Genomic DNA, 22,982 nt, shown 5'->3' on the forward strand with positions numbered 1-22,982 from the left:
CCAGCAGTGTTTCAACTGCCAACAATTCAACCACACATCAATGCAATGCAAGAACCCAGTCACATGTCTCAGATGTTCAGGTAACCACCACCACAAACAATGCACTAAGGACAAATCAGACTCCAAATGTGCAAACTGTGGTGGCAAGCACCCCTCCATCTCCAAGACCTGCCCCACCTACTTAGCCCTCACCACCACTGCACCAAGAAGTTCCCGGCCACAAAATCACTCAAATTTCCAGTTCCCCCCCACTACCACCAATCCACTAAATCCCCAAACCATACCACCGACCCCCCAAGACCCCAGCACAAACCTCACCAAGCTACAGGATGACCTCAGACTGTTGTGCAAGGATGAGAACACAATAAAAAAAATCCTGGAAAGCGTTAGAAAGAACACCAGCTTTTTAAACAGTCCTGTCTTTTAACCTGCTCATTAAACTTATTTTATTTAAGTTTTTGAACCTTACTTTATGGCTACCACCTTTTTACACATTAATATCAGGGGAATAAGGAAAAACAAAAGCGAATTGAAAGTTATTCTAGCAGAGGAACAGGTCACAGTAGCCTCCATCAATGGAACCCTCCTCAGTAAAGACACACCTTTCAAAATGGACGGCTTTAATATTCTAAGGAAGGAACGGCCAGCAGGCCATGGGGGCGGGGTGGCACTATTAATCAAACAGGGTACAGAATACAAGGAAACCCTTTTTAACCTCACACAAGAAGAACTCTCTAATAACGAATACATGGCAGCCACACTGTTTTTAAATCCATCCACTACTCTTCTCATCACCTCCATTTACTGCCCTCCTGGATCACAACCCTCTGAAAAACTTATCCACACCATCACCAATAACAACAGAAATGTACTCATACTGGGAGATTTTAATGCCAAGCACAAGGATTTTAACTGCAATACCACAAATAAATCTGGAACAGCACTGAAAGACATACTGGACACCACCAACCTCACCATCCTCAACAATGACGAACCCACATTCATCCACTCTGCCAACTCCGCCACGGACATACTGGACCTGGCTCTCTCATCACCAGACCTCTCAGCCACTCTCCAAAACGTCACTGTTAGCCACGACATTGGCAGCGACCACCTCCCCATCCTAACCACTTTCTCCCTCAAACTCCAACACATACCACAACAACCACGGTTCAACTACAAAAAAGCCAACTGGGAAAACTACAGGAAATACATCACCGAACAAACCACACAAATCACTCAGATCCCACACGACCACCACTCACTGGACCAGCTGGCCACACACATTGGATCAATCCTCACCCAGGCACGCAACACATGCATCCCGTTACACACTACCTCCAAACCACTGCAGCAGCTCCCAGCCCACATCCTACATCTGATCAAAAAGAAAAGAAAACTACGCAGACACTACTTCAAACACAGATCACCTGACACCAAAGCAGAAATAAACAGGCTCCAACCGCCCCCGTCTGGTGCTGGAGTAACGGTACTGGGCTCGAGGAGCCAGTCAGCCTAGTCTGCCTGGCGGCCTCCTCTGGGACTGCCGGCCACGGGGTCGGGCGGCGGATCCTTCGCAATAGGCAGGGAATAATTGGATTGCTAAGTTGGGTTAAATTGGCTACCAAATTGGGTGAAAAGGGGATAAAATCTGAAAAACAAATTAAAAAAAAATAAAAAAATAAACAGGCTCCAGAACCAAATCAGACAGCAGCTCACCCTACGCAAACAGGAAAAATGGAAGTCATTCTACAAAAAACTGGACAATGATTACAAAACCAACCCACGTAGTTTCTGGCAAAAAATAAAAAACATGAATGGCTCACAAAGCCAAAACAATATACCAACTCTAACACATCAAGACCAAATCATCGACAGCAATCAAGAAAAAGCAAATATATTCAGAAACCACCTTCAAAATATCCACACATGTCCCTCAGCTCCACACTTCAACCAGGACTGGAAAGAAACTGTTGACAAGGCCACAACCAATTCCTCTCCACCTCTCATCCCAGCAGCTGACCACCCACTGTCACAACAAATAACCCCCCACGAAATCAAAGTCCTCCTCAAAAAAATGAAAGATAAAGCACCAGGAGAAGACAATATTGACACCATCTTGATCAAACAAGCACCTGATATTTACCTGAACCTGCTCTCCCTCCTCTTCACTACCTGTCTCACCACCGGGCACTTCCCCTTACCCTGGAAAACAGCCACAGTCATAATGATCCACAAACCAGGTAAAGACCCCAAAAACCCCACCAGCTACAGACCCATCAGCCTCCTCAGTCACATCGGGAAACTGTTTGAACGCACCATCACTGCACGCCTCACATTGCACATAGAGCACACGGGACTCCTGGGCATTCACCAAGCTGGCTTCCGCAAAAACAGATCCACCACTGACAATATCCTTCGGCTGTCAGAAGCAATCACCCGCAGTTTCACCAAAAAAGAATTCACCATGGCAATATTTTTCGATGTAGAAAAGGCATTTGACAAAATGTGGCACAACGGACTACTCTTCAAACTCCAAGACAATAAATTCAAACTACCACTTCCCATCTAGAACATAATGGGCCGGTTTCACAGCCAAGGCTTAAGCCTAATCCTGGACTAAAAAACATCTTCAATGGAGATTTTACATTGAAAGTGTGATTTAGTCCAGGACTAGGCTTAAGCCTTGTCTCTGAAACCGGCCCTAAATCAAGCTTTCTTCATAATCGTCAAATCAAGGTCAAAGTCAACACGTCCCTCTCCACCCCTTTCACTCCTGAAGCCGGTGTTCCACAAGGTGCAGTCCTCAGTCCCCTCCTTTTCCTCGTCTACATCTCAGACATCTACTACCCCCCACCCACCATTGGACATGTTTCACAATTTGCCGACGACCTCTGCTACTGGACTCATTCAAAATCCATTCCACTTGCTGCCAAAAAACTCCAATCATGCATCACTACAATAGAAACCTGGTCCAACACCTGGAGAATCAAACTCAACCCCACCAAAACACAGCTCATATTATTCACCAAAAACCCCCATCTCAAACCTGTCGTCCACCTCACCCTCTATAACACCCCCATCACCCTGGCCAAAGAGGCAAAGTTCTTAGGAGTCACTTTTCAAAGAAACATGTCATGGACCACTCACATCAATAACCTGGAAAAACAAGGAAATCAAAGACTCAACCACCTCAAAGCACTCAGCGGACACAAACACGGAGCATCACCAGAAATCATCCTCAAAGTTTACCAATCATACATCAGATCACTATTCGAATATGCAGCACCAGCCTGGACCACAGCTTCACAACACCAGTTCAACAGACTCCAAACCATCCAAAACAAGGCAATAAAAATGGCATACAGACTCCCGATGTACATCAGCACTCAATACATCCACAGCATGTCCGGACTCCAAACCATCAAACAAAGAAACACCATTCTCACTCAGAAATATATCCAACGAGCAATCAACAATCCATCACTGACGCAGTTAATTCAAGAAGCACAATGGACCACCGGAACACCTCTCTCCATAATCCTGTAAAACAATCCACCATAACCATCAACATCCTGACTGACAATATGATTCTATGATTTTATATTTGTATTTCATTTACTAGATAATAACCTCCATGCATCCACCCATAAGCACTATTGAGCAATGTTGGCCTTTTTCCTGTTGTCTTCTTCTATCTTCTATAAAGAGAAAAAAAAAAAACTCCTATGGAAGCCATTGGCTCCTCTACCGCTCCTCCCCTCCATCTACCATTGGCTCAGCTACCGCTCCTCCCCTCCATCTACACCTCCACATCCAAGCGAAACGATGGATAGAAAAGGGCACAAGCCCTGAGCTGTCCAATCATGAACAAGAACTATCGTATCGTACCATCATCCTCCCAAAAAGTTCAGCACGGGTTTATATCTGAAGACTGAGAAGGACGACTACTAAGACTGGAGGACCCGCCAGACTTTTTCCTTCAAGATGGATCGTCCGCCGCTTATGGAGAAGTTCCTCCGGGACGCCTGCCGCTGCGACTTCCAAGCAGCGGAGGACACTTTTCAGCGGAGGAGACTTTTCCCTTCAGCGATGGATCATCCGCCGCCGACCACGAAGAAGTTCCTCCGGGACACCTGCCGCTGCGATTTTCTAGCAGCGGAGGACAAGCAAGAACGGCGTTCTGGGCAGGCACCTCCCCAAGTAGGGATGGTCCCGCCCGCTCAGCCGGCCCTGACATCACGCCGCCCTCACCCAGCTGAGTGGTCGGTGCCGGTGTCAGAATCAGAAAGCTCTGATGAGAGCGAGCGGCAGGTAGAGCACGTGCTCCCCGCCCTCGCCGGTTTGTGGGGGTCGCCTGATGGCAAACGCGGTGGTGCAGCAGCAACAGATGTGGCTGTCTCTCACCACCATGACCGGGGCGGACCGGATGGCCCTACTGAATGCTTCAATAGAGAGACAAGGGCTATTCAGTCCCGCCATGGACACCTTGACGGTGCGCCTGGCCTCGATGGAGGAGGCTAAGAGGCACCTTGCCAGCCACCTCCCCCTCCAGCGACCCTCCACCTCTTCTTCTTCCGCCGTGGTGACGACTAGACCGCCAACGGCTGCGAAACGGAGGTTTCGGTGTGATGCGGCACTGGCTCCACCTCTACAGACGGAGCCATGCCCCACTCGGCATCCCCAGCCCCCGCCGCTGACCACTGGGAGGGCCCGCTACGGCCCCCCACGGCAGCGTGGCCCGGTTTCACTGGCGGAGGGGTCGGTAATGACCCCACCACCGGTTTCCTCTTCATGGCTGCTACCTCATAAAGAGGTAAAAGAAGGAAAATCCCCACCTTACTTTTTCAGTAAAGGTGATTTTCCCATGTTATCTACCGGAGCGGAGACCCGCCTGCCTTGTCGGAGTGTGGTCCAATCGCTACCGGTTAGAAACAAAGCGGAGACTGGCCCAGCGTACCAGCGTGTGGCCAGCTCTCTGCCTAACAGACTTACCCCTATCACGACACAAACGGGGTTAAACACCCCTGTCTGTAGCCGTATAGAGGGACCGTTATTTACATCAATAACCCCTCCATGTCTATCAGGATCTGGCCCAGCTCATGAGCGTGCGGCCGGTTCTTTGATTATCAGGCATAATAAACCTGCGTCAATTAAGGGCATTGTTACACATAGCAAACACTCTTTACAGACGGCAGCCCATCCCTTTCGAAATGACCCCACCTTGGGCTGTGCCACCTCCTCGGTGTGCAGCGGCGGCTGGGGTCATACAGAAATTCAAGCTTTTTCTGTCGACTGCACCACAACAGACGGCCCAGCCGCTGTCGTTGCGTTATGCAGAATGGCTAGAAGGGGCAGGTATTCTGTCGGGCTGGCTGGACAGGACATTGAGGAGGGGATATGCACTACAGTTCATTCAGCCTCCTCCGCCCTTCAGGGGCGTGAGAGAGACTGTTTTGTCCTGCCCGATAAAAACACGTGCGCTCCAGGAGGAGATTACAAATCTCCTAACAAAGGGCGCAGTGACAATGGTTCCGAGGGACCAGTGGGACATGGGGTGGTACTCCCCGTATTTCCTTGTCCCAAAGAAATCCGGAGGCATGAGACCCATACTAGATTTAAGGGTCCTCAACGAGAGAGTGGCGAAACGGCCCTTTCGTATGTTGACGACGAGGCGCCTTCTGTCTTGTATACAGAAGGGCGACTACGGAATCAGCATAGACCTGAGGGACGCGTATTTTCATGTGCCAATCACAGAGAGGCACAGGAAATTTCTACGTTTTGCCTTCCAAGGGAAGGTTTACGAGTACACGCGCCTGCGCTTCGGGTACGCGCTTGCTCCTCGAACTTTCTCCAAATGTGTGCAGACAGCACTCGAACCACTGAGGCGAAACGGGATACGCATATTAGCATATCTCGACGACCTACTGGTCTTGGCCCAATGCCCAAATCGAGCGATTCGGGACGCAACCTCACTGGTGCAGCACCTCACTCAGCTGGGGTTAGCTGTCAACTGGACAAAGAGTGCTCCGTGGCCGGCTCAACAGTTTTCCTATCTAGGCATTCAGTTGCATACTGCCAAGATGAGGGCCAGTTTATCGGCACCACGGAGAGCGACACTGACGTCAGCTCTCCGGGTGTGTCGAGTGACAAATACAATCACCGCTCTGTCAATGATGTCCTTACTAGGACTGATGTCTGCAGCCCATGTAGTGGTCCCCTTAGGCCTATTACACATGCGCAGACTGCAGAGGTGGTTCGCACGACTGCGACTGGATCCAGTGAGACACCGTCGCAAGTTGATTGTAATACCGAGATCGGTCAAGACCGACCTGAGCTACTGGAGAGACCCGCGCGTCATCGCGCGCGGAGTCGCCATGGGCAGACCGGCATCCCACTACCCAGTCTTCACGGACGCGTTGTTGACTGGGTGGGGAGGAGTGTGTCAGGCAGGTTCGGTGGCAGGAAGATGGGGACCGTTAGAGACGCGTCACATCAACCTGCTGGAACTCGAGGCGGTGAAGTTAACGCTACTTCATTTTGCCCCGGTGTTAAAGGATCTGGACGTGTTAGTCAGATCCGACAACAGGACAACAGTAGCATACATCAATCGTCAAGGGGGAGTACGCTCAGCGTCACTTCATCGCCTAGCGACAGATATATGGCTGTGGACTGTCACACACCTGAGTTCGCTAAAAGCTCTCCACATTCCAGGTCTGCTCAACGAAGGAGCAGATCTGTTATCACGGGGAGGCCCGAGGGACGACGACTGGAGGTTAGCACCCTCCATTGTGTCTCTGATTTGGGCAAGGTTCGGGCAAGCAGAAGTGGATCTGTTTGCGTCCCGGACGAATGCGCAGTGTCGCCTTTGGTTCTCCCTGCGCGAACAGGACAACCCGCCATTGGGAGTCGATGCATTCGCACACCACCCATGGCCGAGGGTCCTGTTATACGCGTTCCCACCCCTGACATCTATCCTCCCACTGTTGGCACGAGTGAGGTCAGAGAGGCTAGAGTTAATTATTGTAGCCCCGGACCGTCCCGGAGCCCCGTGGTTTCCGGAACTGATGGAGATGTTGGTAGAGGGCCCATGGCCCATACCTCATCGACAAGATGCACTCTCTCAAGCCAGAGGCTTGGTGAGGGGGCCGCCTATGATGGGGGGCCCCCTCATGGCCTGGTTACTGAGAGGGATTTGTTAGAACGCAGGGGTCTGACAGACGCGGTCATTCAGACCATTCAGAGTGCGCGCGCGCAATCCACTGCAAAGGGATATGCGGCGCGCTGGCGAGTGTTTACACAGTGGTGTGAGGGACAGGACGTTGACCCAGTCTGCTGTCGGGTCGAAACGTTCTTGTGCTTCTTACAGTCGCTGTTTGACAAGGGATTGGCGGCGGGAACTATTAAAGTTTACACGGCTGCCATCTCAGCTTGTCATGAGGGTTTTGCGACAACGACACTGTTCAGTCATTCGCTGGTTAAGCGTTTTTTGACTGGAGTGTGTAGGCTTAGACGCCCTCATAGGACTCTAATGCCAAAATGGGACCTGTCGATTGTGCTAGAGGCGCTGTGCGTGCCCCCATTCGAACCCATTGACACTGTGTCGTTGCGTTTATTGTCTCTCAAGACGAGTCTACTCCTCGCCTTGACTACGGCTAAGCGAGTGAGTGATTTATGTGCTCTCTCGACACGGGCAGATTGTTTGATCATATCTGATGACGAAACAAAAGCTGTGTTACGCCCTAACCCGGCTTTTATCCCTAAGGTTAATCGTGGGTTTAGGTTTCAGAGCTGTGCTCTGAGCGCCTTTTTTCCTCCTCCTCACGACGGAGAGAGGGAGAGGCGTTTACATTGTCTATGTCCGGTGCGCGCGTTGGCACAATATGTGAAGCGCACAGCAGGACTGAGATCTTCTCCCCAGCTTCTGATCTGCTACGGCGGACAGAAAGCCGGGGCACCACTCTCGAAGCAGAGGCTGTCCCATTGGATTTGCGAGGCTATCGAAGGGGCAGCCCGTGCCGACTGGCATTCGGGCTCATTCCACCAGGGGCATGGCCACATCAGTGGCCATTCTCAGGGGCGTGGGAGTGGAGGAGATATGTGAGGCGGCGTCTTGGTCGTCGCCATCACCTTTTGTACGGTATTACTTGAAAGATATTTCTTCCTCATCCTTTTCTCATTCTGTCCTCAGTTTTGCTGATGACTGATGTAGTGGGGAAGGCACTTGGATTACCCTGGTCATGGGGATTCTATTCAAGTGCTGTCAGGATGAATACGGATGTGCCTGGGGAGGGGACCCTCCTCCAGGACATGTTCCGTTAGATCAACAACCCTACGTGCTCACGTAAGGGTTAGATCAGTGATATTTCTTCCTCATCCTTTTCTCATTCTGTCCTCAGTCTTGCTGATGACTGATGTAGTGGGGAAGGCACTTGGATTACCCTGGTCATGGGGATTATATTCAAGTGCTGTCAGGATGAATACGGATGTGCCTGGAGAGGGGACCCTCCTCCAGGACATGTTCTGTTAGATCAACAACCCAACGTAAGGGTTAGGTAAGTGATATTTCTTCCGCATTCTTTTCTCATTCTGTCCTCAGTTTTGCTGATGACTGATGTAGTGGGGAAGGCACTTGGATTACCCTGGTTGGGGATTCTATTCAAGTGCTGTCAGGATGATTACGGATGTGCCTGGGGAGGGGACCCTCCTCCAGGACATGTTCCGTTAGATCTACAACCCTACGTGCTCACGTACGGGCTAGATCAGTGGAGCAGACTCGGTGCGGGTTGGGCCAACTTTTTAAGGTTGTCTTGAACCAACATCAGTGGTCAGCTCCAGGTGCCGCTGAGATTGTTTTCGGACTAATAGTCTCAGTGGGGGTACATTTGGCCTCGCTCGCTCCGCCTAAACCAATAGGAGCAGAGCTCCCCTATGGGGCGGAGCTCCACGATATAGAACGATAGTTATGGGGATAGACTCCAGTTCTATGAGTGGAGTGGAGCCCCATAGGGCTGCTGGCCCACTTCGACTTGTTCAAACCCGGCTGTTTTGTATGTTTGGGAGAATGATGGAGCGAAGTACGCCCCTTTATATAGCACACCAGGCGGGCGCAGGCATTGAAAAATTCAGTCATTGGCTACTTTAGGTAGTGGGGTAAACCAATAGGAGCAGAGCTCCCCTATGGGGCTCCGCTCCACTCATAGAACTGGAGTCTATCTCCATAACTATCGTTTCTTGCTATAGGCGGTCCTTTATATCAGGGAACGCCCATTGGGAAAAATATTATTGATCGCCCCCAAATATATCACTGTAACCCTAACCCTAAACACAACTATGTAATATATCACTGTAACCCTAACCCTAAACACGATGTAATATATTATTATTATTATTATTATTATTATTATTATTATTATTATAACCTTTATTTTACCAGGCGAGACAATTAAGAACAAAATTCTTATTTACAATGCCGGCCTGTAGAAATAGCACTGTACACACAACTATGTAATATATCACTGTAAACACAACTATGTAATATATCACTGTAAACACAACTATGCAATATATCACTGTAAACACAACTATGTAATATATCACTGTAAACACAACAATGCAATATATCACTGCAAACACAACTATGTAATATCACTGTAAACACAACTATGTAATATATCACTGTAAACACAACTATGCAATATATCACTGTAAACACAACTATGTAATATATCACTGTAAACACAACAATGTAATATATCACTGCAAACACAACTATGTAATATATCACTGCAAACACAACTATGTAATATATCACTGCAAACACAACTATGCAATATATCACTGCAAACACAACTATGTAATATATCACTGTACACACAACTATGTAATATATCACTGTAAACACAACTATGTAATTTCAATAAAAATACACAATGAAAACACTTGTGCTGATTATAGACGCTTAATGGCACGTTTTTAATTTTCAAAAGATTGCATATATTTTGTATTGACTATAAAATAGTATTAATGCATTTAAACATTGAGACAAGAAGCTGTCTTCTGTACCCGCTCTTTGGGGTAAGTAGTACAGACAAATCTGTTTACTTGGAGCTGGTGTATTTGGTTACGGCCTTGGTGCCCTCGGACACGGCGTGTTTGGCCAGCTCACCGGGGAGCAGCAGACGCACGGCGGTCTGGATCTCCCTGGAGGTGATGGTAGATCCACATGTGAACGCCGTTTAAACTATTATTATATTTTATTATTTATTTTAAATCCACCTGTCCCGAGAAATTGGTCATGCGTATGTATGCAGTGTAGTCACTCCTGTCCATTATATTAATAGAGGAAACCGTTTTGGACAACTAGTGAGCAACAAACAAGTGAGGAACAAAAAAGGCGCGCAAAACCTCCGGCGCGTTCAAGGACTGGAGTCTTTGAAAATTGTAACATCGAGTAATTGATACATATGCCTTATACATGCTTGTTATGTTATGTATACTTTCTGCCTGTTTTAACCTGCTGTGGCTTTCACTCTTGTATTATGTTTTATTTGTGTTTTCTTCCTTGTTATGTAAAGCACTTTGTGACCCTTGGTCTGGGAAAGGTACTGTATAAATACATTGTACTTACTTGTTAACACACAGTCAGTACAGTCACAGTACAGTACACAGTACAGTACAGTCAGTACAGCATATAAGTTCAACTGATTTGTAGCACGCAAGTTCAACTCACTATGGAATTGCTTTTATTGATAGGGTGGGTGCAGTGGCGTAGCGGACGGGCCCGCAAGCGACGCACCGCGGGGGGGCCCCAGCCACTAGGGGGCCCCCTAACATTGGATCCAAACTTTTTTTATTTTTATTTTTTTATAATTTAAAAAAATATAAAACAAAGAAAATAAGTGGCCCTTCATTGTGTCAACCTTAATTTTAATATATAGGCCTATATTTAAAAATATATACATAGTTAGCCGTATCCAATAGCAACATGACTTTGACGTCACACGTAGGCAGCGAGACACAAGGAAAATTAGCAAGCGAAAATACAATACAAAGTACAATAAGCATTCTTTAGGTGGTGGTAGATTCTCTATTCGGACATTATAGCCGCTATATGTGGGACTGTCGGTCCGATATTGTAAAAATAAATAAATAAACAAATTATGTTTACGGAAGTACATGTCTCAAGTATTATCTCGGCGGTTAGTCGAGTGAAAGAAAAACAACATACAGATGATAATTCACACAATATAATACCACGAAAGCGTACAGCACTAAACAATAACATTTATTTGGGCAGCATCATACTCAAACTCAGGCAGAAGGGCAGGGTCCGGCCAGGTTCACAGTCACAGGCTGTCAGTTTTTCTATTCTACTATTCTATTCTACTTCTGCTGTCTGCGTCTCCCTGGGTATTCCTAGACCAGATGGCAAACATTAAAGAAATGCCACAATATACCAGGACTTAAGAAACGAGATGTCCAACAAAGGATTTGACTAACCCTGGCCAATTTTACGCAACAAGTAGACTCTGATGCAGCGGAGACAGGGTTGCCAGAAGGGCTGGTTTTTGGTGGATTTAGAAGTTTTTAGATTGGTTAGGTTGGAAATTCTCAATCCCATCTGGCAACCCTTAGCGGAGAGTCTACAGCTTGTATGTTTACAGATATCGCGCTGCTGTGCACACCACACTTTGTTAAAAGAAATAAAGCTTGTACTTTTCTACTTATAATACATGCTACTGATGTAGTCTACCATTTGGTTTTAGCTATTGCTCTCACTTGTTTGTAGCTTTTGCTAAGTCAAGCATTTAGAATGTAGAGTGCATATTGCGAAATTTCGCAACGTCAATAACGCATCGGCTTCTAAAAAACGCACTTTTTTTTTTTTTTTTTTTTACTCCGTTGCGAAAGGGCCCCCACCGCCACCTTGCGGGGGGGCCCCGGGATTTTGCGCTACGCCACTGGGTGGGTGGCTCTTAAAAGAGCCTTTTGGGGGTAAGTAATACAGACGAAAATCGGTTTACTTGGAGCTGGTGTACTTGGTCACAGCCTTGGTGCCCTCGGACACGGCGTGTTTGGCCAGCTCACCGGGGAGCAGCAGACGCACGGCGGTCTGGATCTCCCTGGAGGTGATGGTACGACGCTTGTTGTAGTGGGCCAGGCGAGAGGACTCGCCGGCGATGCGCTCGAAGATGTCGTTGACAAAGGAATTCATGATTCCCATGGCCTTGGAGGAGATGCCGGTGTCGGGGTGGACCTGCTTCAGGACCTTGTACACGTAGATAGCGTAGCTCTCCTTCCTGGACTTTCTGCGCTTCTTGCCGGTTTTGCTGGCGGTCTTGGTGACGGCTTTCTTGGAGCCCTTCTTGGGCGCAGGCTTCGCAGGCTCAGGCATGATGATGAAAACAGCTCGTTACTTCTCAGAAACGAATGAAAGGGTGGAGGTAGTGCAGCCGCTATATAAAGGGGGAGCTATGCAAAGTAGGCGACTCCTGACACTAGATTATATTGGTCGAGTCTGGTTCTGAACAACATTTGAAAAAACACTCGTTGTCCAGTTAGCCAGGTTGTCTAAGAATCACCTATCCACCAGTCATCATAAGAAAAATACATCTATGCTAGGACCAGGCAGTCACAATGCTAGAAAAAGGAAGAATTACATGTTTTCATTATTAACTTATTTACTGTGGAGAAACCTGTACTGGGAGGTAGTGGGGATTAAGAGGTCTTTGGGAGGGATATCACTTAAGGACTGGAGTCATTGAAGATTGTAACATCGAGTTATTAAACACCAGTACTATATAATATATACTATACCATACTATAACGTCGACTTCATTGTAGCACGTCAGCTCAAAACACTATGGAATTGCTCTTTTATTGACTTGTCACACTGACTTGGCCAGTTAATGACATAATGGGGGTGATATGAAGGCATATCGATAGATAAGTGGGCATGTCTTGGCGGTAGTGGTAGGCTAACTTATTGATTGTACGAGAGTATCCACATGTGAACGTCGTTTAAACCATTATTATATTCATGATTTATGTTTAAATCCACCTGTCCCGAGAAATTGGCCATGCGTATGTATGCAGTGTAGTCACTCCTGTCCATTATATTAATACCGGAAACCGTTTTAGACGACTAGTGAGTACACTACTCCACAGTGGCGGCTGGTGCAAATGTTTTGGGGTGGGGCACAGCAGTGTGGCGTGGGGGTCCTCTTTCGAGTGCACGCGCATAAAACACGCACTGGCGTTACAACCATTGTATAATTTCAACTTTCAACCTTAAAATGACCGTGTGGCCATGGAGAAGTTACCCTGTCAACTACAGACACTGAGGTGGAAGAGTGACCGGTCTATGGACGTCGGTACGGTCCAATACCCAGTGTCAGACAAGGAGGAAGTCTAGTCAACAAGGCTAGTACAGGCCTCACAGCTACACTCAGGTTAATAAAGGTAGCAGATGAATATGTGTACTATGTGTCTGTGTGACATGGCTACATCAATGAGCAGAGATGAATGCTGCAGTCAGTAGTACAGTACTATCTATTTCATAGACACATGATGGATGATGATGGAGAGTGATGGTGGTCAACACATTCAATGATGTATCACAACCAGACCATGTCAGAAACACAACCAGACCATGTCTGTATCACAACCAGACCATGTCAGAAACACAACCAGACCATGTCAGAAACACAACCAGACCATGTCAGAAACACAACCAGACCATGTCAGAAACACAACCAGACCATGTCTGTATCACAACCAGACCATGTCAGAAACACAACCAGACCATGTCTGTAACACAACCAGACCATGTCAGAAACACAACCAGACCATGTCTGTATCACAACCAGACCATGTCAGAAACACAACCAGACCATGTCTGTATCACAACCAGACCATGTCAGAAACACAACCAGACCATGTCTGTATCACAACCAGACCATGTCAGAAACACAACCAGACCATGTCTGTAACACAACCAGACCATGTCTGTAACACAACCAGACCATGTCAGAAACACAACCAGACCATGTCAGAAACACAACCAGACCATGTCAGAAACACAACCAGACCATGTCTGTAACACAACCAGACCATGTCAGAAACACAACAATGCATCAGCTGAGTTAAAGAAAACCAACTCTTACCTTTGATGACAGAACATGAGCCGCGTTTACCCGTACCTCCGCCTTGCCCCGCGCATATTGCTATGAATAGTTCGAAGATAGGTGCTTGCACGTTAGGTGCGAGGCTGCTTGGTTAACCCATTAGCGGGAACATTATTAGTTGCACAAAATAGGCTGATTTAATTGACCATGAACATCAGAGACAGACATTACGAATGTTCATTTAAAATACTCCGGAAGCCCGAAGTCCGGAAAACCGGAAGTCGGGAGTCCTCAGCATAATGCATTGTCTGCAATACAACCGGAGATTTCTTGGCCAGGGCGCACAAATGTGCGTCCTGGCCAAGAAATAGAGACAGCCAATTGGAGCGCTGCTACAGCTCACGTGTAAGCGAAAAGTATTCGTCCTGGCATAGACTTGCATTGACACGGCGCCCCGCGTTCTCCCCCTACGTATTTTAACAGTGAGTTTTACACACACACACACACACACACAGATAAAAATGTTTATTGTATTGGAGGATTTTTAATGAATGCTGATAGGCGCCGACAGAATATCAGCCGCATTTTGTGAATAAACAATGTTTATTTAAAAAAAACACTTTTACAAATCGCAACTAGGAAGTGAAGGTGGGGGCGGCGCCCCAGCGCCCTCTATCGGCCAGCCGCCACTGCTACTCCAGCAGTTGAAAGAAACAATGGCAGAGTGGAAAAACAAAAAAGGCGCGCAAAACTTCCGGCGCATTCAAGGACTGGAGTCTTTGACAATTGGAACATCGAGTAATTGATACATATGGCTTATACAGGCTTATGTTATGTATGCTTTCTGCCTGTTTTTAACCCTCTGTGTCTTTCACTCTTGTATTGTTTTATTTGTGTTTTCTTCCTTGTTATGTGAAGCACTTTGTGACCCTTGGTCTGGGAAAGGTACTGTATAAATACATTGTACTTACTTGTTACAATACACACAATCAGTACAGCATATACGTTCGACTGATTTGTAGCACGCGAGCTCAACTCACTATGGAATTGCTTTTTTTGATGGGGTGGGTGGCTCTTAAGAGCCTTTTGGGGTAAGCAGTACAGACGAAAATCTGTTTACTTGGAGCTGGTGTACTTGGTCACGGCCTTGGTGCCCTCGGACACGGCGTGCTTGGCCAGCTCACCGGGGAGCAGCAGACGCACGGCGGTCTGATTCTCCCTGGAGGTGATGGTAGATCCACATGTGAACGCCGTTTAAACTATTATTATATTTTATTATTTATTTTGAATCCACCTGTCCCGAGAAATTGGCCATGCGTATGTATGCAGTGTAGTCACTCCTGTCCATTATATTAATAGAGGAAACCGTTTTGGACAACTAGTGAGCAACAAACAAGTGAGGAACAAAAAAGGCGCGCAAAATCTCCGGCGCGTTCAAGGACTGGAGTCTTTGAAAATTGTAACATCGAGTAATTGATACATATGCCTTATACATGCTTGTTATGTTATGTATACTTTCTGCCTGTTTTAACCTGCTGTGACTTTCACTCCTGTATTATGTTTTATTTGTGTTTCTACTTGTTATGTAAAGCACTTTGAGACCCTTGGTCTGGGAAAGGTGCTGTATAAATACTGTATAATTTTACTTACTTGTTACAATACACACAATCAGTACAGCATATAAATTCGACTGATTTGTAGCACGCGACGTCAACTCACTATGGAATTGCTTTCTTTTTTTGATAGGGTGGGCGGCTCTTAAAAGAGCCTTTTGGGGTAAGTAATACAGACGAAAATCTGTTTACTTGGAGCTGGTGTACTTGGTCACGGCCTTGGTGCCCTCGGACACGGCGTGCTTGGCCAGCTCACCGGGGAGCAGCAGACGCACGGCGGTCTGGATCTCCCTGGAGGTGATGGTACGACGCTTGTTGTAGTGGGCCAGGCGAGAAGACTCACCGGCGATGCGCTCGAAGATGTCGTTGACAAAGGAGTTCATGATTCCCATGGCCTTGGAGGAGATGCCGGTGTCGGGGTGGACCTGCTTCAGGACCTTGTACACGTAGATGGCGTAGCTCTCCTTCCTGGACTTTCTTCGCTTCTTGCCGGTTTTGGTGGCGGTCTTGGTGACGGCTTTCTTGGAGCCCTTCTTGGGCGCAGGCTTCGCAGGCTCAGGCATGTTGATAGTGGCTCGTTACTTCTTAGAAACGAATGAAGAGGCGGCAAACGCACACCCGAAATATAAAGGTGGGGCTATGCAAATTAGGGGGCTGCTGACATCCACTTCCAAAGCTCTAGCCTGCCTCGCGGGTAAATACATTATCTGCGCACGCGCGAGCTCCTCCCCCCCACGCCTTCCTTACTCTTTCACTCTGCTGTCGGGTTGCCTTGTTTCCGATGGCGATATGAACATGAAAACGTCAAGAGGAAGATTGAGAATGATATACACAGAACACCAAGTCCCCCAAACTCCCAACCAGCCTAGCGATTACTACCAGGAATTGTCCTTTTGGGATGGTACAAGGGCATGCATTATTATTATCACTAGATGCGCAATAGAAAAAGGAGCTGCACTGTGTTGCGTGCGTAATAATCCATAATAACCATTTTATTTCTAGAGTGCACATGTGGGATGGTCATTTCTAGTCGTGGAATGCCAAGACTACGCATTTACTTGCGTTGACATTGATTTGGCAACGTATGTTTTTCTCATGACAGCTATACCCGTTGAATGTACAGGCCTGACAAAATGTGTTCTAACAATGGAATCAACTCTCTTGTGTGGAGATGGGTGGCTCTTAAAAGAGCCGTTGTTTTTTGTAGGGGTGGTTGAGTTTACGAATAGTTTAGCCGCCGAAGCCGTACAGAGTACGTCCCTGGCGTTTCAGAGCGTATACAACATCCATGGCGGTGACGGTCTTCCTCTTGGCGTGCTCGGTGTAGGTGACGGCGTCACGGATCACGTTCTCCAGGAAGACCTTCAACACACCGCGGGTCTCTTCATAGATCAGGCCAGAGATGCGCTTCACACCCCCACGGCGAGCCAGGCGGCGGATAGCGGGCTTCGTGATTCCCTGGATGTTATCACGGAGAACTTTGCGATGACGCTTGGCGCCTCCTTTTCCGAGTCCCTTTCCTCCTTTACCTCTTCCAGACATGTTGAGTTCACTACGATTATGAGTTCGATGAAGTTGTGGCGTGAATTTATCTCAGCTACGAGGACGTGATTGAGACCAGGCTGTACAGGAAGCGCGCGCTATCGCTTGCCTCTTTTTTTCTTGTGGGGAATTTTTGTAGAGGGAGGAGCTTCTACTAGGGACAACGTTTGGCATTACGGGCATTATTGAAGCAAAAGGACATCGCGCACACACACACACACACACACACACACACACACACACACACACACACACACACACACACACACACACACACACACACACACACACACACACACACTCACAATCAGTAAAAGAACATAACATTAATCAAGATGTTTGGAATGGTCTGATAAGATTGACTCCTTACAACAGCACATGGTCAAATTTAGACACTATTATGACTGCAACCATTTCAATCTTTTAGCGATGTTGTAGTAGGAAATGTAGGCTCTGATCTATTTTGTGGAGCTCTGCCCCATAGGAGAGCTCTGCTCCTATTGGTTTACTCCTATAGGTAGCCAATGACTGAATTATTTATTGATTTATTCAGGGGGGGTGAGAGAGACTGTTTTGCCCTGCCCGGTAAAGACAAGGGCACTCTGAGAGGAGATTGCGAATCTGCTGACAAAGGGTGCAATGGTCCTAGTCCCCAGGGACCAGTGGTTTGTACTCCCCCTCAATCTGCTGGAGCTTGAGGCAGTCAGACTGATTGCTCAGCTCAACAGCTAAAAAAAAAAACTTCCCACCTACACTTAATTTCCCGCCTATTTGCACACGCCTTATATGGCTCTCCCACTCTATCTCTTCTGATCTCTTCTTTCTCCTCCCAAAATGAGAGAGATAGAGATGTACTAATTAAAAGTCACTCAGACCAGTTGCACCCTGGAGTCATCCTTAACTAGCCTAAACCTGTCATAGCTGACCACAGTGATAACCACTGGTGATAACATTTTTGGGTGGGGCACAGGTTATGGGGGCATGCTCCACGGGGAAGAATATCAACTTTAAAATCTGGATTTACAGTCGATTTTAGCATGAGAATATATATAACTTAATTATTTGTATATATAACTTATTAAAGGGCAAACTGCAAACACAACAAAAATATAATGCACAACAACTGACAAATCAACTGGAATAGTCTTTGTTAGCAGAGTAGACCTAATGTTAACAGAATGGACTTATACTCTTTGTCTATCTGTGCAGCGGTAAGGTGAATAATTCTAGCAGTACTGTCCAGACAGTTGTCTTGTTTAGCCATTCAACTAGGCATTATTTATTCAATGGAGAAAGACATGGAACACAATGCAATTGTGATAATAAATGTGTTCTTTGTTACTTCTTTAATTAAATTAAAGTGTACCTTTCTATTATCATACAATATTTCCTTGAACATGTAAACTCTATAATCATACAGTTGTCTTTCTATTAGTTGTCTCTGTCATACTGAACTGTTTGTTATCATCCTGAACTATCTCTGTTGCTCATGTTACATACGTATCAGTCTTATCCACTGTATCTAATTCAGCACTGAAGCCTGAAGTTTGAGCACAAGGTGTGTCCCCTTGCTACCTCTGCTGATATAAAAGAGAATTGCAGCCTTGGAGAAAAAGATGGCAGCCGAATTCCAAGGCAAATACACAGACACACACAGAAATACTGCAAAAACGCTTTATACTAACTAGATTTTGAAAATGTAAAGATGCTGGGTGGTAGAACGCACATATCTAGGAAAAGTCATGAAAGGAGGGTCCTGACATTTGATCATGTGCAAAGGTAGATTTGTTTTTGTACTCACTGGTGCCCTATGACACCTCACGGCTTTCCTAGTGCAATAAGCAAAAAGGACACTGGGGGTAATACAATAGACACAAACTCACAAACAAATGGCATATGAAGGTTAAAGCTGAGAAATGCTCAACTACATTGTATGTCTTTATAATCTACTACTGTGGATGTCATATGTTGCATATAAGAAGAAAAGCACGGTGAGCTGCCTAAACGACTACCGCCCGGTGGCACTCACACCAATCATCATGAAGTGCTTCGAGAAACTAGTCCGGGCCCACATAGTCACACGCCTCCCGCCCAACCTGGATCCATACCAGTTCGCCTACAGAGCCCACAGGTCCACAGAGGACGCCATCGCGACGACTCTCCACTCCACTCTATCCCACCTGGAGAGGGGAAACAGCTACGCGAGACTGCTCTTTGTGGACTTCAGCTCTGCCTTCAACACCATCCTTCCAGACAGGCTAGTGACCAAACTACTAGACCTGGGACTATCACACTCTATATGTGCATGGATCAAGGACTTCCTGTCCGACCGCCCCCAGAGGGTGCGGGTGGGCTCCCACACCTCCACAGCCCTCAGACTCAGCACTGGGTCCCCCCAGGGCTGCGTGCTAAGCCCCATCCTCTACAACCTCTACACCTACGACTTCACCCCCGTCCACCCCAGCAACTCCATCGTAAAGTTTGCAGACGACACCACCGTGGTGGGCTGCATCTCGGGGGGGGACGAGGCGGCGTACAGGGATGAGGTAGAGCAGCTGAGCAAGCTGTGCAAGGTTAACAACCTGCTGCTGAACCAGTCAAAGACCCAGGAAATCATCGTGGACTTCAGGAGGAAAAAATCTGAGGTCCAGCCCCTGCTCATCGACGGAGGGAGCGTGGAGAGAGTCTCAACCCTCCGATTCCTGGGGGTGCACATACAGGATGACCTGTCCTGGAAGAACAACACAGCAGCCATCATCAAGAAGGCACAACAGCGGCTCTTCTTCCTGAGAGTCCTCAGGAAGGACCACACCAGACAGGAGATACTGGTGGCCTTCTACCGCTGCGCAGTGGAGAGCATCCTCACCTACTGCATCTGCAACTGGTTCTCCAGCTGCACAGCCGCAGAGAGGAATGCGCTACAGAGAGTCGTGAGAACGGCCCAGAAGATCACCGGCGCCCCCCTCCCCTCTCTGGAAGAGCTGTACAACACACGCTGCCTCAGGAAGGCCTCCAAGATCTCCAGAGACCCATCCCACCCTGGGTACGAACACTTTGCCTCGAACAGGCGGTACAGGACCATGTTCGCAAGGACAAACAGACTGAAGCTCAGCTTCTACCCCAGGGCCATCCAGGCCCTGAACACAGCAAAGACCTAGGTTCTGGGCCCTGGACAGTCTGGACGGATTGATGGCAGCTGCTGGATTGAAAAATCAGGTGTAGTGCTGAGGCACAAATGTGTACATTTCAAGCCTGCAAACTGAGACACTTTAAATGAATGTGCAATAACACTATGTGCAATATGACAACCCTAGGGTACATAAGGTTGCAGAGAAATAGGAAATGTTAGAATAGGTATAGCATAGCATAGAGTACAGCACAGTGTTTTATCTGTACAGTATAGTATAGTGGATAGTGTACATAGCCTTTATTTATGTAAACCAGCTCCTTTCCCTTCTTGTCTTTTTAGTTTTTTTTCCCTTTTTTTTTCTTTCCTAGCACCAGGGGAGTCACCCCTCCCAAATTTCGTTGTTTGGTACCTGTACTATAGCAATGACAATAAAGACCATTCACCATTCACCATTCATTCACCATTCACCATAAAGTTATGCTCTGTATATATATATATATATATATATGGGTATAGTACACTTACACACAGGACAAAGTGGCCTGGAACCCACAGTGGAAGGATAAGGGCATCCTATCAGCATGTTCCTGTTCAAAACCATGTACTGCATTTATCATTTTTATCCAACACTTAACTGGGGTGTGCATGATTATGAATTACATGATAATTTGATGAAGTCCTTTCTCATACATGTAGTGTTTTTTTTGGCTTAGTGTTAGGAAACCATTTAATTTACCTTGATGAAATCAAGTAAAAAAAAAAAAGAAGGTATTTAGGACCAACACAGCTAATGTGCTGATGTCCCATGAAGGGCATGCCAATTGTAATGCTGGATACAATGTTGTCTACATAGCTGTTTATCTTATTCAAATACCGGCTCAATCATTTGACTTACTGGGAAATGGCTCATGGGATCACAGTTGTAGCATACTGCATACTAGCATACTCAATGAGTAGGCCTATATACTGCATACTGCCTACTAAATTCATAATAAGTATGCCAGTACCAGCCGACCGTTTACACTGCAGTAGGCTATGCATGCTGCATCCCAGAATGCATGTTTCGCCGGCAGCGAATTTGCGGAACCTAGGATGGTAGGGGAAGGCAGGGCAATACCGCTACCTGATTGGTTGGCGAAGCACTCGTGAAGAGCCCCCTCATTGGCTCATAACAAAATATTTATTTGCTTTTGATTTAATTTGGCTCAAGATTAACTCCATAATAATACAGGACCGGTTCTGCCTTGCTGGGGCTGGTAAGCTCGGCCTGCTGGGGCTGGTAAGCTCGGCCTACACTCTGCGTCTCTCTTTTTTTTGATTGATTGAGAATGTTTATTTTGGTCCCCTATACAATTCACAATACAGATATAAGAAAATGTACATAGTCACAATTTATAACATCAGGGCCAAAAAGGTGTAGGCTGAAGCCGTGGCTTATTGCACCTACCCTTGACTCTGCGTCTCTCTTCGGCGCTTACAGCAACCAGGAGCACGGCTGTGCAGCGCAATTTGTTAAAAGCAGACGTTTATTGAATTAAATCACAGACTATGGCTGTGTTCGGAATGGCATACTAGCATACTGCATACTAGCATACTCAATGAGTATATACTGCATACTGCCTACTAAATTCATAATAAGTATGCCAGTACCAGCCGACCGTTTACACTGCAGTAGGCTATGCATGCTGCATCCCAGAATACATGTTGCACCAGCAGGTCCTGGAGCGGGGATGTTAAATCCTCCATTCTAAACCTCCATTGGCTAAAAGCTGTAATTTTGGCTCTACATGTGTTAACACGTCATTGTATGAAGTTTGAGAAATGAAGGCGAGAAAGTAACCATATATATTCCAAAAATGTGTCCAGTTTATAAAAATAACCCATGCTGAGGCCCCAACTGTGACTCATACCTGCCTCTTACCAGTCTCTAACCAGTCTGTGACCAGAAAAACACATTAAAATAAAAAACGGGATCATACCAAACAAATATCGGCTTGCGTGTCTCTGTGTATGTAAAGTGTCCTCCTTTTTGATGTGAAGGAAATGGCCACCCTACCTTAGATACTACTTCGACAGAAACGTCGGAACTTAATAGCTAAACAAGTTGTAAAATGATTTGGGGGCCCAATACCTTTAGCTAGATAAAGTAACTATATTGTTGTCTTGGCAGTTGGTAAAAGAACAGGATTGATTGATTGATTGAAAACTTTATTAGAAGATTTGCAGAAGTAGGTACATGAAAGTACATATTACATACAAGGTCAACTAAAAGGATAAAAACCCAAGAAAGCCACTGGCTTATTTCAATTGGGGTCCTTGACTCAATGAGTATATACTTATATACTTAGCAGATCATCTGAATACTGGGACCATTCATGACCTGGCTACAGGCAGTCAATACCAGGCGAACCTGTGTGTGTAAGACACGAATAAACTTTGATTTTATGCATTTCAAGTGGCATCTTTGTAATCATGACGACGTAGACATGTCTAAGAATGCATTTCACCATGTAGATTCCCAAAATAACAGCTGTAGGTAAATGTGCTGCATGTGGTCTATTGACAGGT

At 46.6% G+C, this 22,982-nt stretch overlaps 4 protein-coding genes across 4 annotated transcripts in view; 1 reads left to right on the forward strand and 3 right to left on the reverse strand.

Annotated features, from left to right (window-relative positions):
• LOC308152848 (uncharacterized protein) overlaps positions 1-22,982 on the forward strand; it is a gene marked incomplete at both ends in the record, with an annotated part of 142,024 nt that overhangs the window by 37,696 nt on the left and 81,346 nt on the right. The gene's annotated exons all lie outside the window — the stretch shown is intronic.
• LOC308153154 (histone H2B-like) lies at positions 12,023-12,397 on the reverse strand (the record flags this gene model as incomplete). Its single annotated transcript, XM_080526244.1, has 1 exon — positions 12,023-12,397. One exon carries the CDS (start codon positions 12,395-12,397, stop codon positions 12,023-12,025), a length of 375 nt encoding a protein of 124 aa, XP_080382370.1.
• Positions 15,931-16,305, reverse strand: LOC308152916 (histone H2B-like; the record flags this gene model as incomplete). Its single annotated transcript, XM_080525988.1, has 1 exon — positions 15,931-16,305. The coding sequence occupies one exon, from the start codon at positions 16,303-16,305 to the stop codon at positions 15,931-15,933; it is 375 nt and encodes a 124-aa protein (XP_080382114.1).
• On the reverse strand, positions 16,973-17,284 carry LOC308153155 (histone H4; the record flags this gene model as incomplete). Its single annotated transcript, XM_080526245.1, has 1 exon — positions 16,973-17,284. The coding sequence occupies one exon, from the start codon at positions 17,282-17,284 to the stop codon at positions 16,973-16,975; it is 312 nt and encodes a 103-aa protein (XP_080382371.1).

The sequence above is a fragment of the Nansenia antarctica genome, assembly GCF_963989245.1.
Source record: "Nansenia antarctica genome assembly, chromosome: 3".
NCBI classification, from domain to species: Eukaryota; Metazoa; Chordata; class Actinopteri; order Argentiniformes; family Microstomatidae; genus Nansenia; species Nansenia antarctica.